This window comes from Manis javanica, chromosome 6 (assembly GCF_040802235.1).
Source record: "Manis javanica isolate MJ-LG chromosome 6, MJ_LKY, whole genome shotgun sequence".
Classification (NCBI taxonomy): Eukaryota; Metazoa; Chordata; class Mammalia; order Pholidota; family Manidae; genus Manis; species Manis javanica.
In genome coordinates, this window is record NC_133161.1 from 143,696,096 (window position 1) to 143,717,415 (window position 21,320).

At 47.0% G+C, this 21,320-nt stretch overlaps 1 protein-coding gene across 4 annotated transcripts in view; it reads right to left on the reverse strand.

Annotated features, from left to right (window-relative positions):
- Window positions 1-3,291: 3,291 nt before the first annotated feature.
- POU2F3 (POU class 2 homeobox 3) overlaps window positions 3,292-21,320 on the reverse strand; it is a 73,404-nt gene continuing 55,375 nt past the window's right edge. For 2 of the 4 annotated variants that reach the window (XM_073239602.1, XM_073239599.1), the window contains exons 6-13: window positions 20,178-20,260; window positions 18,020-18,202; window positions 17,486-17,627; window positions 15,804-15,940; window positions 13,978-14,139; window positions 8,910-8,976; window positions 7,674-7,809; window positions 3,292-6,769 (exon numbers count right to left, since the gene is read on the reverse strand). In XM_073239602.1, coding sequence (XP_073095703.1) covers window positions 6,730-6,769; window positions 7,674-7,809; window positions 8,910-8,976; window positions 13,978-14,139; window positions 15,804-15,940; window positions 17,486-17,627; window positions 18,020-18,202; window positions 20,178-20,260 — 950 coding nt within the window. In that variant the 3' untranslated portion in view covers window positions 3,292-6,729. Of the gene's footprint in view, window positions 6,770-7,673; window positions 7,810-8,909; window positions 8,977-13,977; window positions 14,140-15,803; window positions 15,941-17,485; window positions 17,700-18,019; window positions 18,203-20,177; window positions 20,261-21,320 lie in introns of all 4 variants that reach the window. The other 2 variants (XM_073239601.1, XM_073239598.1) reach the window with 1 other exon arrangement.

Below are 21,320 nucleotides of genomic sequence, written 5' to 3' on the forward strand. Positions count from 1 at the left end.
AATCTTTTCTCCTCTCTGGAATCTCTTTTAATTCCAAGGAAAGTAAGTTTGAAAAGATGACCAATCATAAGTACAGAGGCTCAAATGGGGTACAGAGGGCATGACTGATCTGGGCAGGCAATGATGGGGTGCTGAGGAGCCCAGACATTCTTAAGAAGAGATCTTCAGCAGAGGTGTAAGCATTTAGGCCATGTCTGGGGAGTAGTTAATAATCTAGTTTTGGCATGTATCTTGCATGTCCCTCAAGAGTAAGGATCAAACTATTTTCATCTTTGTGTCCCTAGCACCTGGTGTGAGGCAGATGCAGTATATGTTTGCTGTTTGAATGAATGGGAAATGAGCCTGGAAAAGTAGATTGGAAGCATACTGTGGCTCCTAACCCTTATTTATCTTCTATACCAATTGGGAAGTGTTTTCAAAATAACCCTTGCAGGCTTGCACCTTGAAGACTGTGATTTAGTAGGCTTAGTCTGGGGCCCAGGAATCTGCATCTTTTAAACTTATCCAGGGGTCATTTAGACAATTAGTCACATTTTAGAACCACTGCTGTTAGTGGACCTTAAATGCCTCTGATGCCAGGCTGAGGCATCTCATTATGTAGATGACAGGAAACCTATGAGCAAGGGAATAATTTTATCATGTTCTCCAAGCCCTTGCTACTCAAAGTGATCCACGGACCAGCAAAATCTGCAACTTCCAAGAGTTTGTTAGAAGCACAGGGTCTCAGGCCCTAATTCTGGACCAACTGAACCAGAATCTGCATAATAACAAGGTCCTCAGTGATGTGGACACACAGTTAGGCAGTGGTATTCCATCTAATAGCACAATAAAATCACTTGGGGAGCACTTAAAAATCCTAATGCCCAGGCCACAGCCCAGACAAAGTAAATCAGGATTTGTGTGGGTACCAATCTTTTTGAAAAAGGTGTGTTTCCAGGCAATTCCAATGTGCAACCAAAGTTGAGAATCACTGCTATACAGACACTCCACTAAAACCAGTATAAGCTGAACTGGAGAAGACAACTTGTTACAAGTGGATTGGAACAGAGCAGACAAGAGGCAATGACAGCCTAAAGAAAGAAAACACAGAAAGATCGATTCACTATCCATGGATAGTACGTTAATCTCAATTTTTTCCCCATCTGTTTTCTCATTGCAGTAACTTTTTTTCTTCTAGTACCTGGAATTACCTTCTTGCTGTCACCACTTCGTTGAGAAGAACAGAGCATTAAAGGCTTCAGGGATCTAAAGGCTGAGGGGATAAGGAAAGGTGCCAGTTCCTCCAGTGGAGGGTTTATTGGGCCTTTACCCTGCAGTGACAAATATTTCAGGTGCAAGCTTCATTACCTGGGGCTAAATTTTATTAATTTACATATCCTTGGTCACAATCCTTGTTCCACCAAATCAGATCCTTGTCAACAGTGGCATCTCCCAGAAAAGTTCTGGACTGTTAGGGAGAGCAGGGCACCAATTGATTTGAATAAGAGTGACAATAATACTCATAATAGTCACAATGATGATAATAACACTTATTAATGTACCAGGCATTGTTCCAAGTACTTCCCATAGATGAACTCATTTCATCTTCACAATTCTGAGAGGGAAACTACTGTTACCCCAGTTTTAGAGGTGAGCCACTGAGGCCCAGAGCAGTCAAGGAAATTGCTCAAGGTGACATGATTAGTGGGAGGAGATTTGGGTATGAATGGCTCTGGAGGTCATGCTCTTAACCACCCAGAGACGCCACCTCCACTTGACTGGACTCTCCGACAGATGTGTATTATATTTTTCTGTATTACCAGCTCCTAACCTCCGTGGCAAGCACGAGAAGTTATTTAGAGGTAGAAAAGGAATTCCATTTTTTTAAGTCATATTACCTGTTATGTACTAGTCACAATGCCAGTCATGGGGACACAGAGATGAAGAGCTTCAACCACAAGGAGCATCCACAGTCCATCAGGAGAAGCAGAAGAGTCAGCAAATGCAGCACATGAGATAAACAGGAGCATGCAGAGCACACAGGGAGGACAGGCCCTGAGCCCCAAACCTGGGGGCTCAGGGCAGGGTGCTTAATTTGAGTCCTCGAACTAAGCTCGTTCTCTGAGTTGGACTGAAAGCATTAGAAGCCACAGCTGGGCCCACCAATCTTGAGTCAGCTAAAGATTGAAGTGTGAAAATTTGAAAACCAGCAGCAACAATCTTCCTTTCTTTCCCCCCCGGACAATGATTCTCTTGTGCTTAATTAGGTGCTGAAGTAGCTGACCAAGTGTCAGCTAAACTTCACTAGAATTAAGAGTTTTATGGAACCATGCAGACAGCAAGGTGAATCTGTGCCCGCTTCCAGGCTTAACTGTTCAGCAACTATCCAAGTCAACAGACAATGGAAGGTACTGGAGGCTGAGCAGTTAGGCTACAATTCTGTTCATTTCTTTCACAAAAACCATAGTCAAATAGCCCAGAAATAGACCCCCCGAAATATACTCAATTGATCTTTGACAAAGGAACTAAGGCAATATGATGATGGAGAAAAGAGTGTCTTCAACAAATGGTGTTGGAACAACTGGACACCCACATGCAAAAAAGAAAAAAAGAATCTAGACACACAGACCTTATACCCTTCGCAAAAATGAACTTAAGATAAATCATAGACCTCAATGTAAAACACAAAACTATAAAGTTCCTAGAAGATAATATAGGAGAAAACCTAGATGTCCTCACATATGGTGATGTCTTTTTAGATACAACACCAAAGATATGACCCATGAAAGAAATAAATGTTAAGCTGGACTTCATTAAAATTAAAAATACTGCTTTGCAAAAGATAGGACTAGGAGATTTAGGACAAACCGCAGACTGGGAGGAAATACTTGCAAAAGACAAATCCATTAAAGGACTAATACACAAAGAACTCTTAAAACTCAACAGTAGGAAAACAGCCCAATTAAGAAATGGGCCAAAGATCTTAGTAGATACCTCACCAAAAAAGATACACAGATAGGGAACAAGCATATGAAAAGATGTCCCACATCATGTCACCAGGAAAATGCAAATTAAAACAAGACACCACTATGTACCCATTAGGAGAGCCAATGTCAGGAATGCTGACAACATATGCTGATAAGGATGTGGAGCAACAGGAACTCTCATTCATTGCTAGTACAGCCACTTTGGAAAATGGGTGGTTTCTTACAAAACTAGATATCCTGTTACCATAAGATCCAGCAACCATGTTCCTTGGTATTTGCCCAAAGGAATTAAAAACTTATGTCCACACAAAAACCTACACACAGATGTTTATAGCAGCTTTATTCATAATAGCCAAAAGTTGGAAGCAACCAAGGTGTCCTTCAGTAGGTGAATGGGTAAACTGTGGCATATCCAGACAATGGAATATTATTCAGTGCTTAAAAAAAAAAAGCTACCAAGCCATGAAAAGTCATGGAGGAAACTTACATGCATATGATTACTAAGTGAAAGAAGCCAGTGTGAAAAGGCTACATACTATATGATTCCAACTGTGTGGCATTCTGGAAAAGGCAGAACTATAAAAATAATAAAAAGATCAGTGGTTGCCAGGGTATGGGGTGGGAGGGAGGAATGGTGGAGCACAGAGGACTGCTGAGGCAGTGAAAATACTCTGTATAATACAACGATGGACATGTCATTATATTTTTGTCCAAACCCATGGAATGTACAACACTAAAAGTGAACTCTAAGGTAAATTATGGACTGATTATGATATGTCGATGTAGGTTCATCCTTGGTAAAAAATATACTTTCATTTGACCCAGTAATTCCACTCCTAGGAATTTACCTGAAGGAAACATGATCCCTGATTTGCAAAGACATATGCACCCTTGTTTATCGCAGCGCTTTTTACAATAGCCAATATATGGAAGCAACCTAAGTGTCCATCAATAAATGAATGGATAAAGATGTGGTATATATATACAATGGAATATTATTCAACCACAAAAAGAAAAGAAATCCTACCATTTGCAACAACATGGATGGAGCCACAGGGTATTATGCTGGGTGAAATAAGCCAGGCAGAGAAAGAGAAATATCAAATGATTTCACTCATTTGTGGACTATAGCAGCAAAGCAAAACTGAAGGAACAAAATAGCAGCAGACTCACAGACACTGAGAGGTGACTAGCGGTTACCAAAGGGGAGGTGTTAGGGAGGGTGGGTAGGGAGGGAGGTAAAGGTGATTAAGGGGCACTATAATTTGCAATCACAATATAGGTAGGTCACAGGGAAGGCAGTACAGCATGAAGACAAGTAATAACTCTATAGCATCTTGCTACACTGATAGACAGTGACTGCAGTAGAAGGGATAAGGACTTGATAATATGGGTGAATGTTGAAACCACAGTGTTGTTTATATGAAACCATCATAAGACTGTGTATCAATGACACTCTAATTAAAAAAAAAACAGATCACCTTCCTCTACTTGATAAAAAAAAAAAGTACTTTTTGGTGAATGATGTTGACAATGGGAGAGGTGTGTGCGGGTGGGGTAGGGAGCATATGGTGAATCTCTGTACCTTCCTCTCAACTTTGTTGTAAATCTAAAACTGCTCTAAAAAATTTTTTGAGACGTCATAGGGATGAAAACCATCATCATGGATAGTGCAGACCAGTGTTCAGCACTCACCTGAACAAGATGTCAAGCTCAGACTGCTTCAGTAAAGGGTCAGTGCTGGCATCCATGACTCTATAAGGAGGATGAACACACGCATGTGTATGTAGGCATAGATATGCACAGATGGGCTCGCGGGTGGCAGAGTAGTCCCTTCAATTCCTGTTGAAGGTTCCTCTTGCTGTCTCTTTGTTGCATACCTAGTATCTTTCAACTAGATCTTCTCTTGAGAAAGTAACCACTAGCAATAAGCTTTGTCCCACTTACAACATGAAATTTTAGTCTTAATATAAACCCCATTCAAACATCAAAAACAGTTCAATCTTGATAATTTGTGCATAGGTTTCCAATGTGGATGCTATTTGCAATAAATGTTTAATCCCAGCTTTTCCCTATCAGCCATAACATTTCTGAAGGGCCTCTCTTTCCCACAGGTCAATGCTTACCTCACAGATGGTAACTATTTAAATTTTTGTTAATCCAAGAAAAACCACAAGAATGGCTTCCTTGCCCCACACCCACTCACCAGAAGTCACGGTGCATCCCAAAGCCAAATATATTTGATTATTAAATTATCCTTTGCCTTAAATATCTATTGCATTCCACTGTGAATAAGGAATCATTGACCTTCAGGATATCTGAGATATGAGCTATTCACCTCAGACTCCACCTCTTAAATCTGGAAAGGACTTGACCTTAAACATTTACCATTCTCCCACTTAGAAAAAGAGGAAACTAATCTCTTACCTATCCTGCCCCCAAGGTAGTTTCGTCAAAAAGTTAAGAACTGAGCTCATTAGAGCCTGTATTAATGTATGTCATTTTTTTAGCATCAGTTTGGGGAGTAAAAGACTTGAAGCACCCACTGCAAACATTTTCTTCTGCCCATTTCATTATATGCATTCACAATCCCTGCAACAAAAGACACAGAATAATAATCTAAACCTCTTCTTATCAAGAGTGGAATAGTTTATATCATCACTGTACAAATTTATTGAGGAACAGAGATTCCTTTGAATCTCAACATTTTCTTGGATGTGCAGTCTTTAAAAAAAAGGTTACCATTTCTGGAATGGCTTCATGTTACATCTCTACACACTGGCCCACAAAGAAGGGAACTAGAGAGAAAGTTCCCCGAGAAGTCAAGGGTTCCCAGCCGATGGGGCAACTCTTGTGGAGGCTTGCACAGTATTTCACACATTGGTGGTTTTTTTCCTTTCTTTTTCTTTTTGAAAGATGATAAAATATTACAGAGGCATCTTCAAAATTCACACCTGAGTTAAACAATTTGCTGGAAAATTCCACATTAAGGAGAGAAGAACATAATGCAAAAACAGGAAAGGGCTACTATATACAGGTATTTTGCCAGCATAATTGTCACATGTTTACTTTTGTGTTCTTCCTTCTGCAGCCAGGAGATGGGAGAGAGGGGAAGAGATAAGGACTGAGATGGAGAGAAGAGCATTTCTTAACTCTGGGGCAGATGGAAGAGCCCCTGTGGGCAGAGAGCTGTGACCCAGGGACTGAGGGCGTCTCAGCCTTCTGTAAAGAGGAGGGGACTTGGAGAACACAGGAATGGATCTGGGTCTGGAAAACCGGGTGAGGCTCAAGAGGAAAAAGGAGTGACGGAACTATGTGGTCAGAAAACTTGGCTGAACAGAGAAACCGTCAAGGCTTTGTGGGAGACATCAGATTCAAATCATTTCACAGGTTTTAGAATCAGTTCTGAGGTTGTGGCTAAGTTCAGAGCGCAAACCATCATCTCCCCGTCCGGTCGTTTGGCACATCAGGCAGCCCACAGATGAGTTGGAAGGTGATGGCAAGAAGTCCTAGAGGGCACAGGAAAGTTGGTAAACTCCTGGGTGGGGGGTGCATTTCAAGAGCGCTGGGAGTCAGCACATGGTTCAGCCACAGACTGGATCTCCAGAGGCCCTTGCTCAGGATGAAGGGGAGTTGGGGTCCATTGAGAGTGGTGATTCTCTGCCCCTCTTCCAAAAGTAATCGGTCCATACGGAGAGGGCATGATTTACTTCCTTCCAGTGGGTAATACCAGGCCAGGTAGAATAGGAGAAACATTTTGGTCTCAGTGGAGGTAGGTGGGATGATTCCATCGGTACCAAGATCTGGGCGGAAGGGAGATACAAGTCAATCAGAAAGCTGCTAATGGGATGACAGAAGATGGGAACGGGCAGTGACTGCTCACAGGCACAAGGGTTTCTTTCTGGGGTGAGGAAAATGTTCTGGACTTAGTGACGGTGGTTGCACAACTTTGTGGGCCTACTAAAAACACTTTAAAATGGTATGGTATATGAATTACATCTCAAAACAACTTTTTAAAAATGTACATTATGTGATTTGGCTCTCTCTTTTTGGTAGGGGTGGATGGAGGAGCTCCACTTTTTGGGGCTGTGCAGTGATTGGCCAATTAAGAGGTGGCTGACTCACTGAGGAGCCTGGGTGTAGACACCTGGGCTTCTCTTTTCTGGCAAGCTCAGATTTTTGACCTATCGCCTCACTTTCAAATCTCTGCTTTGGGCATCAGGCATCTGCTCTGAGAATACTTCCAGAGGAGATTCTTGGACCCAGAGGCTGCTTCCCACCATGCGTTGCAGGTGGGAGCGGCCCCACATCCCTCTTTCAAGGTGTCAGCTACCCGAAGCCTGGCCCCATTCAGAAACCCTGGGACAGGCTTCCTGCCATGAAGTGGAGCACTCCTAAGCCCAGTGAAGGGGTTGGCCCTACTGACAGGACTGTCTGGAAATTTCCACCCTCCCAGGGAGGATGGAAATTTTGGCTTTGTTGACATCAGCCCCTTGCCAGGACTGCTCACTGGCTGAAGCTTCCCTTGTAAAGCCCACTCTCTGGGGATGAAGTCCAGCCTGGCTCTGTCCCCTCCGTGCCACCCCATTCCCCTTTTCCAACCCCATGACATGCTCTTTTTTCCCCCAAGGTACTGACCCAACTTCTCACACATCCCTTGGCCTTGCTGGGATGTCACTGAACTGACCCCTTCCAACCCCATCTTACCCTGAAGAGTTAAAACTGGGGGAGGAGTTCACTGCTGCTTTGGAGTTATTTTGAGATGCAGTGGGGCTGCTGGTGTGGAGTCCTGAGCCAGGAGACGAAGGCCTGCTGTTGTTCCCAGGGGAACAGGATGACGTTACTGAGGAGGAGGAGAGGCAAAAACAAGCGGAAAATGAACGCTGCTGGGTCCTGGGACCTTGCAACACGATCCTTCCGACGACATGTGTTCCCAAAGGCATCTCACCCTCTCCCTCCCTCCACCCATCTGCCCACCTCCTGCCATGTCAGAACCAGCACCCGGCCCCAGAGAGGCTCTCATCATAAACGCTCTCCTCAGCCCAGGCCCTGGAGAGTGGCCGGGCTGGTTCTGCAGCTCCAAGGCTTGCCAAACATGAAGAGAACAGATGCCCAAATCACCCTCCTCCAGGTCACACCCTGGGCTGGGCAGACGCAGTCCCTGGCCAAGAGGAGGGAGGGGAGAAAGCAGCAGACTCAGAAAGGAAGAGAGGAGGAAAGAAAGAAAAGTGAACAGGGGAGGAAAGGAGAACCTGAGAGCACACTTAAAGATTACCAGCTTCTCTGGCGTCCCCCTCTCCACAAAGAAAAGATACTTGGTCTTCTTGAAAGACCACAGCTGGGAGGGAGGGAGGAGACCCGAGTCTGGGTCCCGGGCCGTGACCTGTGGCAACTCGCTTCACTTCCCTGAAACTCATTTCGATCCCCTGTAAAACGGCAGGTGAATTCTTGTATGTGGGTTTCCCAGACAGTGTTCCACAAATAAGGTGGCATATATTTTACCATCCGAGCTAAGATACTTTGAAGAGTAGAGGGCAGTGCTACCGATAATTATGTCAGGACAAAAGGCCAGCAGTGGGACTGCCCTGAGTACATGAGGTATTGTCACCACTCTATCTAGCCCTTTGAAATGCCATAGGTACTTTTTGAAAAATCGAGTTCTGTAGAAAATTGGTTTGGAAAAACCTGCTGTCCTCACGGCTTATTTAGTAACGGATAATGCACTTCAGAAGCCCTGCAATTAAAATGTACAGAAAACTACTTGCTTAAACTTCACTTACTCAGTATTTCCCAAACTGCCTTGATCACAGAGCCCTTTTTCTCCTGGCACAAATGTTAATATCCTTTGAAATCTATTTAAGGAATGCTGAGTTAGGCAGGTACAGGTCTGATACCCCATTAAAGGAATTCGGGTTTATTCAGAAGCTTCCTTTTAAAGCTCACCTGTTCCAGGCATGGTGCTGTGGACAGGAGGGACAGAGAGGGGGCCCAGAGACCCGGAGGGAGAGACCTGAAAGGGAACAGAAGCTTGTAAATGTCCATGTCTGCTCCTTTCTCTAACTTTGGGTGCTTCTCCCAGGATGCTGGACCCGCAACTACAGACACCAGGGCTCAGCTTCCCTCACGATTTCCTAGTCCCAAACCTACCCACCACTCCTGCTTTCACAGGAAGGCCTCTGGACCTGTCCAGCCCCGCCCTGCTCTGTCCCTTCTTCAGCACAGCAGGGTGGAAGCTGCCAAGTTTGAATGCTTTGGTCTTGAGAGGGGGCCGTGCCTCTTGGCCCCTGTGGTGGCAGACAGCAGGTGGCTGCCTGTTCTCCTGTCCCCATTTCTTCCTTCCTAGAAGACCCCTTTGCCCAGGGCAGCAGAGTACCCAGCCCTAACAACGCCGTTGCAGGCTTCCTAGCCTGACGCTTGAGCAGACCACTGACTCTCCAGAGGTAACTAGAGTTGAATGTCAGATTCTAAAGCTTTTCATTTTGCCCTGGAGACCTCAGGGCATCATCAACTCTGATATTTGGAAGGGATCCAAGAGAATTTATTTTAATCTCCCACACAGTTCAGGCATCTGCCTCTCAGTATTACTGTGCTGGCACAACCCAGAACAGGATGTGATCGGCAAGAATGCACTTCAGGGCCCAACAGATCTGGGGGTGAGCCTTGGTTCCCCCACTAACTAACTGTGTGACTTTGGGCAAGTTACCTATCCCCACTGAGATTTGGTTTTTCTCATCTATAATATGACAGTAATTCCTCTCTTATATTTTCTTTTAATTAAGATTTAATGAGAATGTCCATGAAGCTTCCAACTCAATGCCCGGCAAAGAGTGCCAGGCTTGTTAAATGTTATTTCCCTTCCTTCCTGAACGAAGCTGTTAACAGCTGTGTGTCTCTAGACATTGTTCACCTCTTCATTTGAGCTGAAATCTGCAAATGGTCCCTCCCGCTTATTCTTACACTGACAGGGGAAGCTCTGATCAATGTTTTCCAAGGACATTGACAGGAAATCCTGGTCAGGCAGCTGTGATTTAATATTCCTCCCTTCCCCAGTGTGGAACATCCCAACAGGATGCATGCAGCCTGCACTCATTTCCTAAATAATCAGCAATGGTTCTGCTGTGTTCATTTACCTGCCCTTTTACAATGAGCCTCCTCAGTAGGCTGGAGGCTCACGAAGGGTGGAGGCAGGTGTGGGGCAGTGGTAAGAGATGTTATCGAGAATCTCCCTCTTCTCCTCCCCAGCCTGCTGCCACACCCAAGAAATCTGTTGTTGTTTTTAAATAAATTATGGATTTAGTCACTATGACCAGCCTCTTCTGTTTCCTTCCAGAGACAAGCTATGTATATGCAAGCAGATATACCTTTGGTTCCCCTTTGTTATTTTTTTATATAAGTGGTAACATTCTGCTCACATTGGTCTGCACCATTTTGTCTGTTTTTTTTTTTTTTTGGCATAACTGTATATCTTGGAGATCATTTCATAGCAGAAGCAGAAGAAACTATGCCCCAGTCCCAAGGAGACTGTCTCAGTGAGACCTGAGGAGAAGATAGGATCAGAACATTTTCCCCATCTTCTTTCATGACATCTCAAGTATTCAGGTGATTATTTACTTAACATCTTTCTCTCCTACAAGGCTGTAGACTTCACAAGGGCAGGGTACTGCATCCCCGGTGTCTCCTACAGTGCCTGGAACCTTGCAGGTGCTCAGTAAATACGTGTTGAATGAATGGTGAGGACAAACCAGGTTCCTTCTGAGCTCCTCCACGCTTCCCACAGCCTTTTTCTAGTAATGTCCTGGGTTGGGATTGAACCAAAGAGAGAACCTACCTCTCATCTGCTCTAAACAAAGCTTCAACTTTAAAGATTCCAATGCTCTTATGACATGATTCCATTTCCTTAACATGGCCTACAATGCCTTACATAATCTAGCCCCCACCTACGGCTCCAGCCTCCTCATTCACAGTCTCCTTAACTCCCCGGGTTCCTGCCCATTTCAGCTTTCCATGCTTCCTTTTCCCAACCACCCCAGCCTCAGGGCCTTTGTACACACCCTTTCCTCTGCCTAGAATGTTCTTCCCTAGTCTCCTCCCTGCACGGCTCTTTCCCCATTAATGTCTACTCATCCTTCTGCTGTCAGTTTGAGCATCATTCCTCAGAGCAGCCCGACACCCCTAGACCAGGTTAGGCCCTTCAAATACTTTTACATCTTCTGGAGACTTCATCACAAATCGCATTTGTTTAATGCCTGTTTTCTCAGCTGGACTGTAGGCAGGGATCGCAAGTGTCCCGTACACCACTGTATCCCAGTGCCAGACACGTGTGGGTGCTCAATAAATATTTTTAAAAGGAATGACAAATCAATACCATGTTGCCTCCAACTTGAACTTTTCAATGGTTCCTCATAGCCATTAGTGTAATTTAGTGTCGGTGGCTCATCACAATCTAGCCCTCATCAGTCTGTCCTCATCCCAAACCCTTGGCTTCAGCCAGATGGAAATGCGTGTGGCTCCCCAGATGGATTGTGTTGTTTTATGACTTCATGCCTTCTCATAGATCATTTCTTCTGCCTGGTATGTTGTTCTTGCTAACTCCTAATCTGCTCTTCAAAGTCAGGGTCAGCCTTCCTAGACCTCATTCTGACTTGGGTGTCTTTTATCTGTATCTCCATAGCACTCCCAAGGACTTCTCACATCTACTTCATTGCACTGTTGCCTTTTCTGGCTCCTTCTTTTCGGTTCCTTCCCTTGATCCTCTTTCTTTGCGCATCCCCCATGGCTGGTGTTCCCCAGTGTTAAGACCTAGGATTTCCTCTTTGCTTCCTCCGTACAATCTCCATACTTAAGCTCGTCCTCACCCAAGTTTTCAACCACTATCTGGCTGCTTATGTCTCCCTGACCCATATCTCCATTCCAAGCTTCTCTCCTGACCTCCAGACCCATCGCTCCCAATGCCCGGGGACATTCTCACTTGATCTCCCACAGGCCTCACGGAACATCATAATGATGTAAAGAACTGAAATCATCGCGTTCTCTTACTCCCAAACCAGCTCCTCCCTCTGCGTTTGCCTGTTCCATCAATGGCACCACCAGCCCCATCAGCCCAGCCTGAATGCTGAGAGTCATCCCAGAGCATCCCCTTTCCTTTATCACTCTCCCTGCCCCCATTTGATTGTCAACTTGTTAACCAAGACCTAATAATTCTGCCTTCTAATTATCCCACGAATCTCTCCCATCCCCTCACTCTCACCATGTAGGTTTGCTCCAGCTCCCATTATTTCTCTACTGGATGACTGCAGTCACATTCTAACTGTTCTCCCTGGAACCAGTCTTGTGCCTCTGAAACCGCCCTTCACACTGTAGCCAGAGCAATCATTCTAAAGAGTAAATCTGATCATATCAATGCCCTGCTTAAAATCCTTCAGAGGCTCCTCCAAGCCTTCAAGTTCCTGAGCATTGCTGGCCTTTGCTTGATCTTCCCAGCCTCATCTTTCAACATTCCTCCTTTGAAACCACTTGCAGTTCTGGGAATGTGCCACCTATTCTCCCTGCCTCCCTCCACTGTTCTCATACTTTCTCACCAGGAACTCCACCCCGACTTATTTACCTTTTTACTCCATCTTGTCCCTTTAGACTCGGCTCAGGTATAAATGATCTCCTTGGGGAAGCCTTCCCTAGCCACCACATCCCAAGGCTTTGTTAGCTGCTACTCGTAGGTTCTAGAGAAATTATGTGTTTATCATTTGTTTGTCTGCCTCCTCTGCTAGGCAGTGAAGTCCTCTGAGATAATGAACAAATATTATTTATTTGTGTACCCCCAGGACTCTGCACAAAGACCAATTTATAGTAGATGTTCAATGACTATTTAGTGAAAGATTGAACAATGGTGCAGTTTTTATGAAACAACTATGTGCCACCCTGGACAAGGCTGAATTTCACCCATCCTTGAGTGCTGAAAGACTCAAGGGCATCATTAACCCCAAATCCCTTGACCTTCAGCCATCATTGTCCCCAGGGATGGAGAAGAACCTTCCTACCTCCACCCTCCAGGCACCATCTCTTTCCTAAATGAAGGTATTTTCCACTCTCCAAACATACAAGTCTGCCTAAACGGCAAGTCATTCTGAGCTCTGACTTTCCCCCTGACAGCAGAATCATAGATAAAACTATCTCTTTGACACTTCCCTTTGGCTGCTAGGATGCATGTTCAGCTTAATATGATCAAAGCCAAGTTCTTAGTTTTTCCCCAAACAAATCTATTTATCTTGCACTCTTCATCATCTCAAAAAATATCAGCACCTTCCAACTGGTTGCTGAGGCCCAAATCCTTGAAGTCATCTTGGCCTCATTTCTACATCTGAGCTATCAGCACATCCCGTTGGCTCCATGGTGGAAGTATATTCGGAATCCACTCCCTTCTCCATACTACCATGGCTACCACCACTCTCAGCCTGAGTATTGTGATTCTAGCTGCTTCCACACAGATGATTCTCCACACGGCAGCCCAGGGCAGCCAGCTCAGGCTTCTCTGCTCAGAGCCCTCCAGCAGCTTATTTCATGCAAACTAAAGCCCAGACCTTCCCAATGGCCTCCAAGACCTTGGGTGGTCGACCTCATCATTTCTCTGACTTCATCTCTTACCTCTTGCCTCCTTCCTCACTCTACTTCAGCTACACCGGCTTCCCTGCCCTTCCTCAAACATGCCAGGTGTTTTCACTCACTGGTCCTTCTGTCTAGAATGCTCTTTCCCCCGGATATTTATTCACTTTTAATGCTTAGGTCCCCAATCAAATGTCACCTTATCTCTGACCCACAATTACTTTCTCTCCCCTTTACCTTCTTTCATCTTCTTTATAATTATATGTATTTGACATAAGCATCTATTTGCTTATTTACTTATTGGATATCCCCCTCAACCCCCAGTCCCCATCTTTCCCCAGGACGGAGAAGAGTCATTTCCTCCAGGCATCTTTTCCCCCAGTGCTTGACAGGCAGTTGGTTCCCTGTCGCTCACCAGCCGGGAATTGTAGATGGGTGATTTGATGGGTGTGGCCACAGGGCAGTTGATTCGCTTCTCTTTTTGACGCCGGTTGCAGAACCAGACCCTCACCACCTCCTTCTCCATGGACAGCTGCTCTGCAATCATGGAGATCTCCTCTGAGCTGGGTTTGGGGTTCTACAGAGACCAAAGGGATAGAGTCGGGTCAGGAGGAGAAGGGAAGACAGTCAAAGATAGGGGGTGGGGGCCAGATGTTCCCAGGCAGCAGGATAGAACAGTAGATGGATCAAAAGCTTTAGAATCAAACCAAGGATGGAACACTCATTTATCACTTAGTGTGTGTCCTTAGCAAACTTCCTTAACCTCTCTGGGCCTCTGTCTTGCCATCTATGAAGTGAGAAGAATAATGCCTATCATACAGGATTACTGTAAGGATTAAATGAGAAAATGTGTGCAGACTGCCAAGCACAGGGCCTGGACACAGAATAGGCTCCATAATTGTGTCATTGCTTCCTGTCCTGCTTCAAAATAGGAAACCACAAAGCTAAACCATGCAGAGCTCCCAAGACTGTGCAGCTGTATTATGGCTGACCCTTGAGTAACAAGGGTTTGAACTGGGCAGGTTCACTTACACATGGACTTTTTTTTTCTTCAATAAATACATTGGAAAAATTGGGGGGGATATGCAACAATTCAAAAAAAGATGTTCTTTTCCTTAACTTACTTTATTGTAAGCATATAGTTTATAATGCATATAACAGAAAATATGTGTTATTTGGCTGTTTTTATTATTGGTATGGCTTCCAGTCACCCGTAGGCTATTGGTTTGGGGGGAGTCAAAAGTTATACACAGATTTTCGACTGTACATGTTGGTGCCCCAACCCCCACATTGTTCAAGGGTCAGCACCCTCTTGTTCTGCTCCCTCCCCACCACCCTATGTTTGACCTCAGCCCCTATCCCTCCCTTACTCTTGCTGCCTGAGAAATGTACCAGAAGGAAAAGCCAGCTGTTGGCATCGTGCCAGCAGGATGCAGCCATCAAGTCCTTGAGCCAAATGCACTGGAGAATCTGCTGGACGGGCAGCAGTTCTGGAGGCCCGGGGCCCACAGGGTTGGGCTAGGCCACGGGCATGTCCTTTAGGGACCTGCATGGTGCAGATGGAGACTCTGGAGGCTGGTACCGAAGGGATCCCGATTAGATGGCGTTTAGACCAAACCTGTTTTTCCCTCTTCCCTCCCCGGGCTCTTCTGGGACACAGAGCTGGTCCTAGTAGCTTCTATACACTGGCTCAAGAATGCACTTTTGCTACAAGCTACAAAGCGTGTGTGTATAAAATATGATCACATGTATTTAAATGTGTGTAGGGGAAAGACATAGAAGGAAATGCATTTAGATGGTATTTGATGATAGATTTTTGTCCTTTCTGCTTCCCAGTGTTTTCCTAATTACTTATAATGAGTATTTATCCCATTTGTAACTTGAAAAATATGAAAAATGCATAGAAAATAAAGAATTTATGTACAACACCTTGGCTTTTTACTCCCTTACCTCAACTGGATACAGAGATACACCGTCTTCAGAGACCCTCTCTCTCATTCTTGGAATCTCCCAGGGAGAGGGACAATGGGGCCCCCAAAAGTGAGGGCAAGAGGGGTCAGTGGGGAAAGAAGAGCCTAGCGCCCAAGATGAAGGCAACCTTTTCCTGAACACTGGGTGCCTGGAGAGGGAGCGGGTCTTGGCTTTGGGGCCCGTTCCCAGGCGGATGGCTGCGGGGCCCTCGCGCCCGCTGCCCCAGCTGCGCAGTCTGCCCACCCGCTCCCAGCAGGTGGGGCCGCTCACATCTTGAAATCTCTTCTCCAGGGTCAGGCGGATATTGGTCTCGATGCTGGTCCTTTTCTTCCTCTTCCTACCAAACACTTCACTGAGGGTTGGGTAAGAGCTGGCGGTGCTCACTGAGGGGTCGGAGGGAGAGGATTCTGTCGGGAGGTGAAAGAGCAGAGGAAGCTCAGAGAAGGAAATGAGAGGCCAGGTCAGGCCCTGTGTCAAGGGCCTTGAGGTCCGACAGCCCTTCCCGGTGGGCCGGCACTTTCAGGACAGCCCCTCCCCACTCCGGGCAACTGGAACAGACCAGGAATCCTGCTTCTCCTCGGTATTCTGGGCAAAGGTCCTCCACGACTCCCACAGCTCTGCCCCAGTGTTTGTGGTCATGGTTCAGGGACGGCCAGATATGGGTGGCATGTGGGTGGGTGTGAGTGGGTGCAGGCAGAGCTCCTACAAGGAATACTCAAGTCTTTCTTTGACAAGCATACGTGGATGTGAACATGGAGCAAAATGTGAGCTGGTGCTTTGAGCTTAAAGCAGTGGCACCTGGTGGCTGCATGTTGGTGTTGAAATGTTTTCTTTTCAGCGTAAGTGTTGGAGTTAAGGCTGTGTGATACATGGCAGGAATCCCCTTTGGGAAGGATAGGTGACAGGTGGGGGAATCATATTAGAAATGACCTTGAAGGTCCTTTCCCAGAGACCCTAAGTCCCTCCGATCATACCCTCCCACTTCAATGCTCTAATAAAAGCCGCCTAAGGGCCAGCCTGCGGGGGGGAAATCCCTTGCCCCCTCCCAGTTTCCCTGTGGAGGGACTTCCAAGAGGGGGATACCCTTGCTGCCCATCCCACCTTTCCTCCCTCTCCACAGTAGCCACTGGTCCACAGGTCCCACTGAGTGGAGCCCAGCCCCGGCCATGGCTCTGCTCAGGCCCCCTCCACCTAGACCAGTGGTTCTCAACCTGGGGCAATTTTGTACCACCGATATCCCCCCAGGGGATGTTCTGAGGTATCTGGAAACATTTTGCCGGAGGTTCAGACAATCCTGCCTGTCTCAACGGGGAGTGGGTACTATAGGCACATAGCGGGTAGAAACCAGGGAAGTTGCTGAGAATCCTGCAATTCATAGGATAGCACCCCACCACAGAGAATTATCTGGCCCCATGTACTGAGTGACGTCTTGGAATGCCTCCCTGGCCACCATGCCTGACTAAATCCTCCTGCAAACTCCACTCTCGTGGTATGGGTTTCCTGACCCTTCTAGCTCACAGGAAGTCTCTGTCCCTCTGAGAACCTACTGAATTAGTCAGATAAAGATCTTGTGTTGTGCCGACTGCCTCCCCACACCAGACATGAGGCATAACCTAGACCTAGTCCGGACAGCAATGTGGGTAAGTGTGTCTGCTCTGCAGGCCCCAACCTTGTCTCTGTGAGCTGTCCTAAGGTCTGCGCTGGGTAGGTATGGGGTAGAGCATAGAATGGGGCCACAGACCTAAAGCCATGTCCTCCGAAGGGCTTTATCAGTCATGAAGCTGACGTTTCCTTCTCCACTTGCCTCTATCGTGTCTTGCTTCTCAATAGGTCCCAGATTCAGGAGGAGAAGAAAGGCATGCCCTGTACTGACTGCTTAAAGCCCCAACCTGCAGCCCCTTCCTTGCAGAATCCTCTAGAATATTATCCATCTGCATGCCCCTGAGGCCCACCTGCATCATTCAGCCATTTCTCCAGCAGTGGCTTGAGCTTGCACATGTTCTTGAAGCTCAGATTGAGGGCCTCAAATCGCGAGATGGTCGTCTGACTGAAGTCGTTGCCGTACAGCTTTCCCATTGCCAGCCCCACATCTCCCTGCACATGGGTATTGGGAGGGAGGAACCCGAGACAGGCTTCTTCTCTTCTTTGTCCACGTCCCCCACCATCCTAGCATCAATCACACACCCGGGGACCCTGTGAGCACCCACCCACCCACCACCTTGACTCCTTCCCAGGATTTTCCCTCTACAGTGTTGAATTGGTTTATTTCTCTCCCAAGACTCTGAGCGGGCTGTACCCTTGCACCGGGCCCCTTGACTGTCTCTCATTCATTCCCCTCTACCAGTAGTGTCCTCAGTTTCCCTGCCAATGGCAACTGTGCCCTATTCTCCAACACACTGAACCCCAGCTCACTCCTGAAGCCTCTACTCGGGAAGCCCAATCTCCGTGCACTCAACCCGGTTTCTCCCATCTCCCTGCAAACAGACCTGCGTGAAGCCCAGCTTGATGCGCCTCTGCTTGAAGGTCTTGGCAAACTTCTCCAGCTCCTCCAAGTCACTGGGCTCATCGGCCCCTCCGGAGCTGGGTAGGTGCTTGAGCACTGGAAGATGCTGGGGCGCCTCCAGATGGGGCTCTAACGGGGGTCCTGGCAGCCCGGGGCGCCCAACTGGCTAAGAGGGAATACATGCCAAGCAGGTCCACATACAGCCAACAGAGCAAATGGCATTTTCTGATATTTCACGCTAATACGCTCTCTTAGAGGATGACAGATCCCTGACATTTGATTCCTGGTTTTTCAATGGCATGGAAGAGCAACCTGGGGTTTCCATGAAGGGTCAGCAAATAGCTAGAAGAGCTGGGCAGGAACGGGAGAAGGGGGACAGCGAGGCAGCCTTTCTGGGTTCTCACCTATGACTCACTGTGTGACTCTGAGCAGATAACTTCCTCCTCTCTGCTTCCCACCATACAAGGAGCTAGCAGGGCTGTTTACAAAGATTCCAAAAACAAATCTCAGGATGGGACAAGGAAACAGTTGTTTGCCTTGCTGTTCTTTCCACAAAGTAAAGTCACTGAGGTGCCCAACGGGCATTAACTGAGGATAACAGGGGTCATCTGAGACTCATGGCATCATAGAATTTCCATAGCATTCCAAACTCTTATGACTGCCATTTTCTTTCTTGAGAGTGTTTTGCTTTTTTGCCTTTAAAAGAAAAAAAATCAAAGGTATTCCAGCGCTATCTAAATGCACCTGAATTTCATTCGTGGCTGTCAGCAGATATTCTTTCTTTAGTTTATTTTCATAAGAAAAATGGACCCGTAAACCTAGAGTCCATGTTGTGTCTACATGAGGTCCAGAGGGACTCAAACACGTGGAAACATCCATCATTCTGTAGGAAGGAGGGGAACCCAGGCCCAGGGATCCAGGCATTGCAGCCAGTCTGGTGGGCTCTGCCCATGTGGATGAGTTGGCTGAGGTCCACCCCTTCTCTGTCCTTCCCAGCTTATCCTTGTCCTAACTTCAATTTCCTCCGACATCGCCTCCTCTCTATTTTTATTGCCACACCCCAGGGCCCGTCCCTTAGTCCCAGCAACCCGGATGATCTTAATAACCATCTAAACAACCTCTCTGCTTCTGGTCTCTCCCAGATCTCCTGTTATGTGAAAACGATCTTGAGGACCCTAAGATCTCTTCCAAATCTAAGCGTATGCTGATGAGACGCAGGAAAGCCCGCAGGAGGAAGTGGAACACCTTCGACTCTGATGTGCCCATTACCACTGGCCACTAGGTGGCACCCTCTACCCCCACGAGATGCCTTCAGTGGACTCGAGCCCTTTAAAGCCAGAGCCCTTAGGGATCAATGGGGTTCTTACTTAGCAGAGAAGGGACCTTAGGGTGTCTGCAATCATTCCCAGCTCTTCCACACACCTGTCTCTGCAGAGCCATGGCATGCAGCTGTGCAGATTATTAACTGCACAAGGGCACCCAGATAAGGGGAGCAGTGACGGCTACAATACAGCACCTGTTGTTCTTGACGAGCCATATACCATGGTGTGACGCCACTTCTGGCCAGCCTTTTTTCTAATTGGCAAACAGGTGCTGTGAGGAGTCATTGCAGCTTTGCAAATGCCTCCTCTTGTAGATCTCAGTCCTCCTGACCCGCACCCCTGCCCTCTGCAGGCAACAGTCTAGAATAGTGGGTCTAAGAAAGGCCCAGAGCTGAGAGGCACAGGTTTCCTGGTCTTGAGACATCAGACGTCTGAGACTCTGGTTTTGCCTGGGGCTTCCGAGTGCCCAGGCAGGGCTGGAGGTCGCTTTGGCATCCCTGGAAAGTTAGCTGACCCCTGGTTCTAAGAGTAGTCATGCTAGGGCCTGCCAGAGCTAGAGTGAGGTGTCTGCGCTGTGTGGCAGGCTAGCCCTGGAGCTGGAATCTTTGGGTTCCAATTCTGGCTCCATGGATATTGGACTGATCATTTCCCCCATCTGTGGTTTGAATTTCCAATGAGCTAACAGGGATAATCCCCTGCTATTCCCTCTTCCCAGCAGGGTAAGTGCACTGTCAAGAGGGGCAGGGGGAATCGGATAAGCTTAACTCTGTCAAGAGCTGAGCTATTCCCAGAGGAAATAGGAAGAATGCGATTGTTTACCTGGGATGCCAGGCCAGGCCCAGTCTGTGGGAGGAGGAGAGAACTCTGTTGCTGTGGAAAGGGGACAAGATTTGGCTGCAGACCTGGGTGAAAGGGGAGGAACAAAGGAACAAACGAATAAAATCTAGGCCATCTGGAAGATACGCTCTACAACTTTGGAACCATAACTGTCCCTACTCCCTGCTACCTAATCAGGTCCCTCAACCCACTTTGAGCCCAGTGGAGAGGTGCCCCGAGGGCACTGCCAGGCATTGCCACACACAGGCGGAGGTGAATCAGACACAGGGATAAACAGATCTGCAAACCGCAGTCCCCAAACCAGTCCTTCTGCTTGCCCGCATGCTTGGAGTGGTGCAAAGGCTGATGAGGGTCAAAACAACCTGCCCTGGGATCTGATAACCAGGGCTGAAGAAATCTAAGAGGGATGGGGATGCAGGGGGCAATGACTAAGAATTTTGACTAGAGCTGAGGATTTTTGTTTTGCCTGCAAAAGTAGCTGAGATGGTTCCAAAGCCCAGCTAAATCTGCGAGGATGTCAGACCAAGTGGATGGGCCATTGCTCCAAAGGTCACTGGACCACTGACCACAGGCCCTGGGTAGAAACAACATTCTACAGTGGGAGGGAGAGCTGAGAAGAGAGAAGACTGAAACTCTCTCTGGCGGTATGGACTATACCTTCTCATGGACCTGCCTGAGGACCACTTTCTCCTTCCCTCTCCAGGAAAACTGCCTGGAGAGGGTTCTGCCTGCTTGGAGGTCATGACAGTGGCCTCCCTCTAGGAAAGGAACTCGTACTCTCGCTGTGGGAATGGCACCTTAAAATCACCAAAGCCGACAATAAGACAGGCCACCCCAATCGCTCAGCACAAAGGACAGCCTTGGGGTGTCTGTTGTCCCTACACTGTTCCGGGTCACTGATGTACATACAGCATCTGCTGAGGCTGACCTTTCCGTTCTTCAGTCTAAGAAAAAGTCAGGGCTTCATTTTTCCTTATTAGAATAAATAGGCAAGAACACTCCTATAAGGAAGCCAGGACTGGTAGTCTAGTACCAATAGTAATCTAATATTTACATCACATTTTGAAATGTACAGAGCCTTTCACATGCATTATGTCAAAATAACTCTCAATAGCCTTGTGAGGT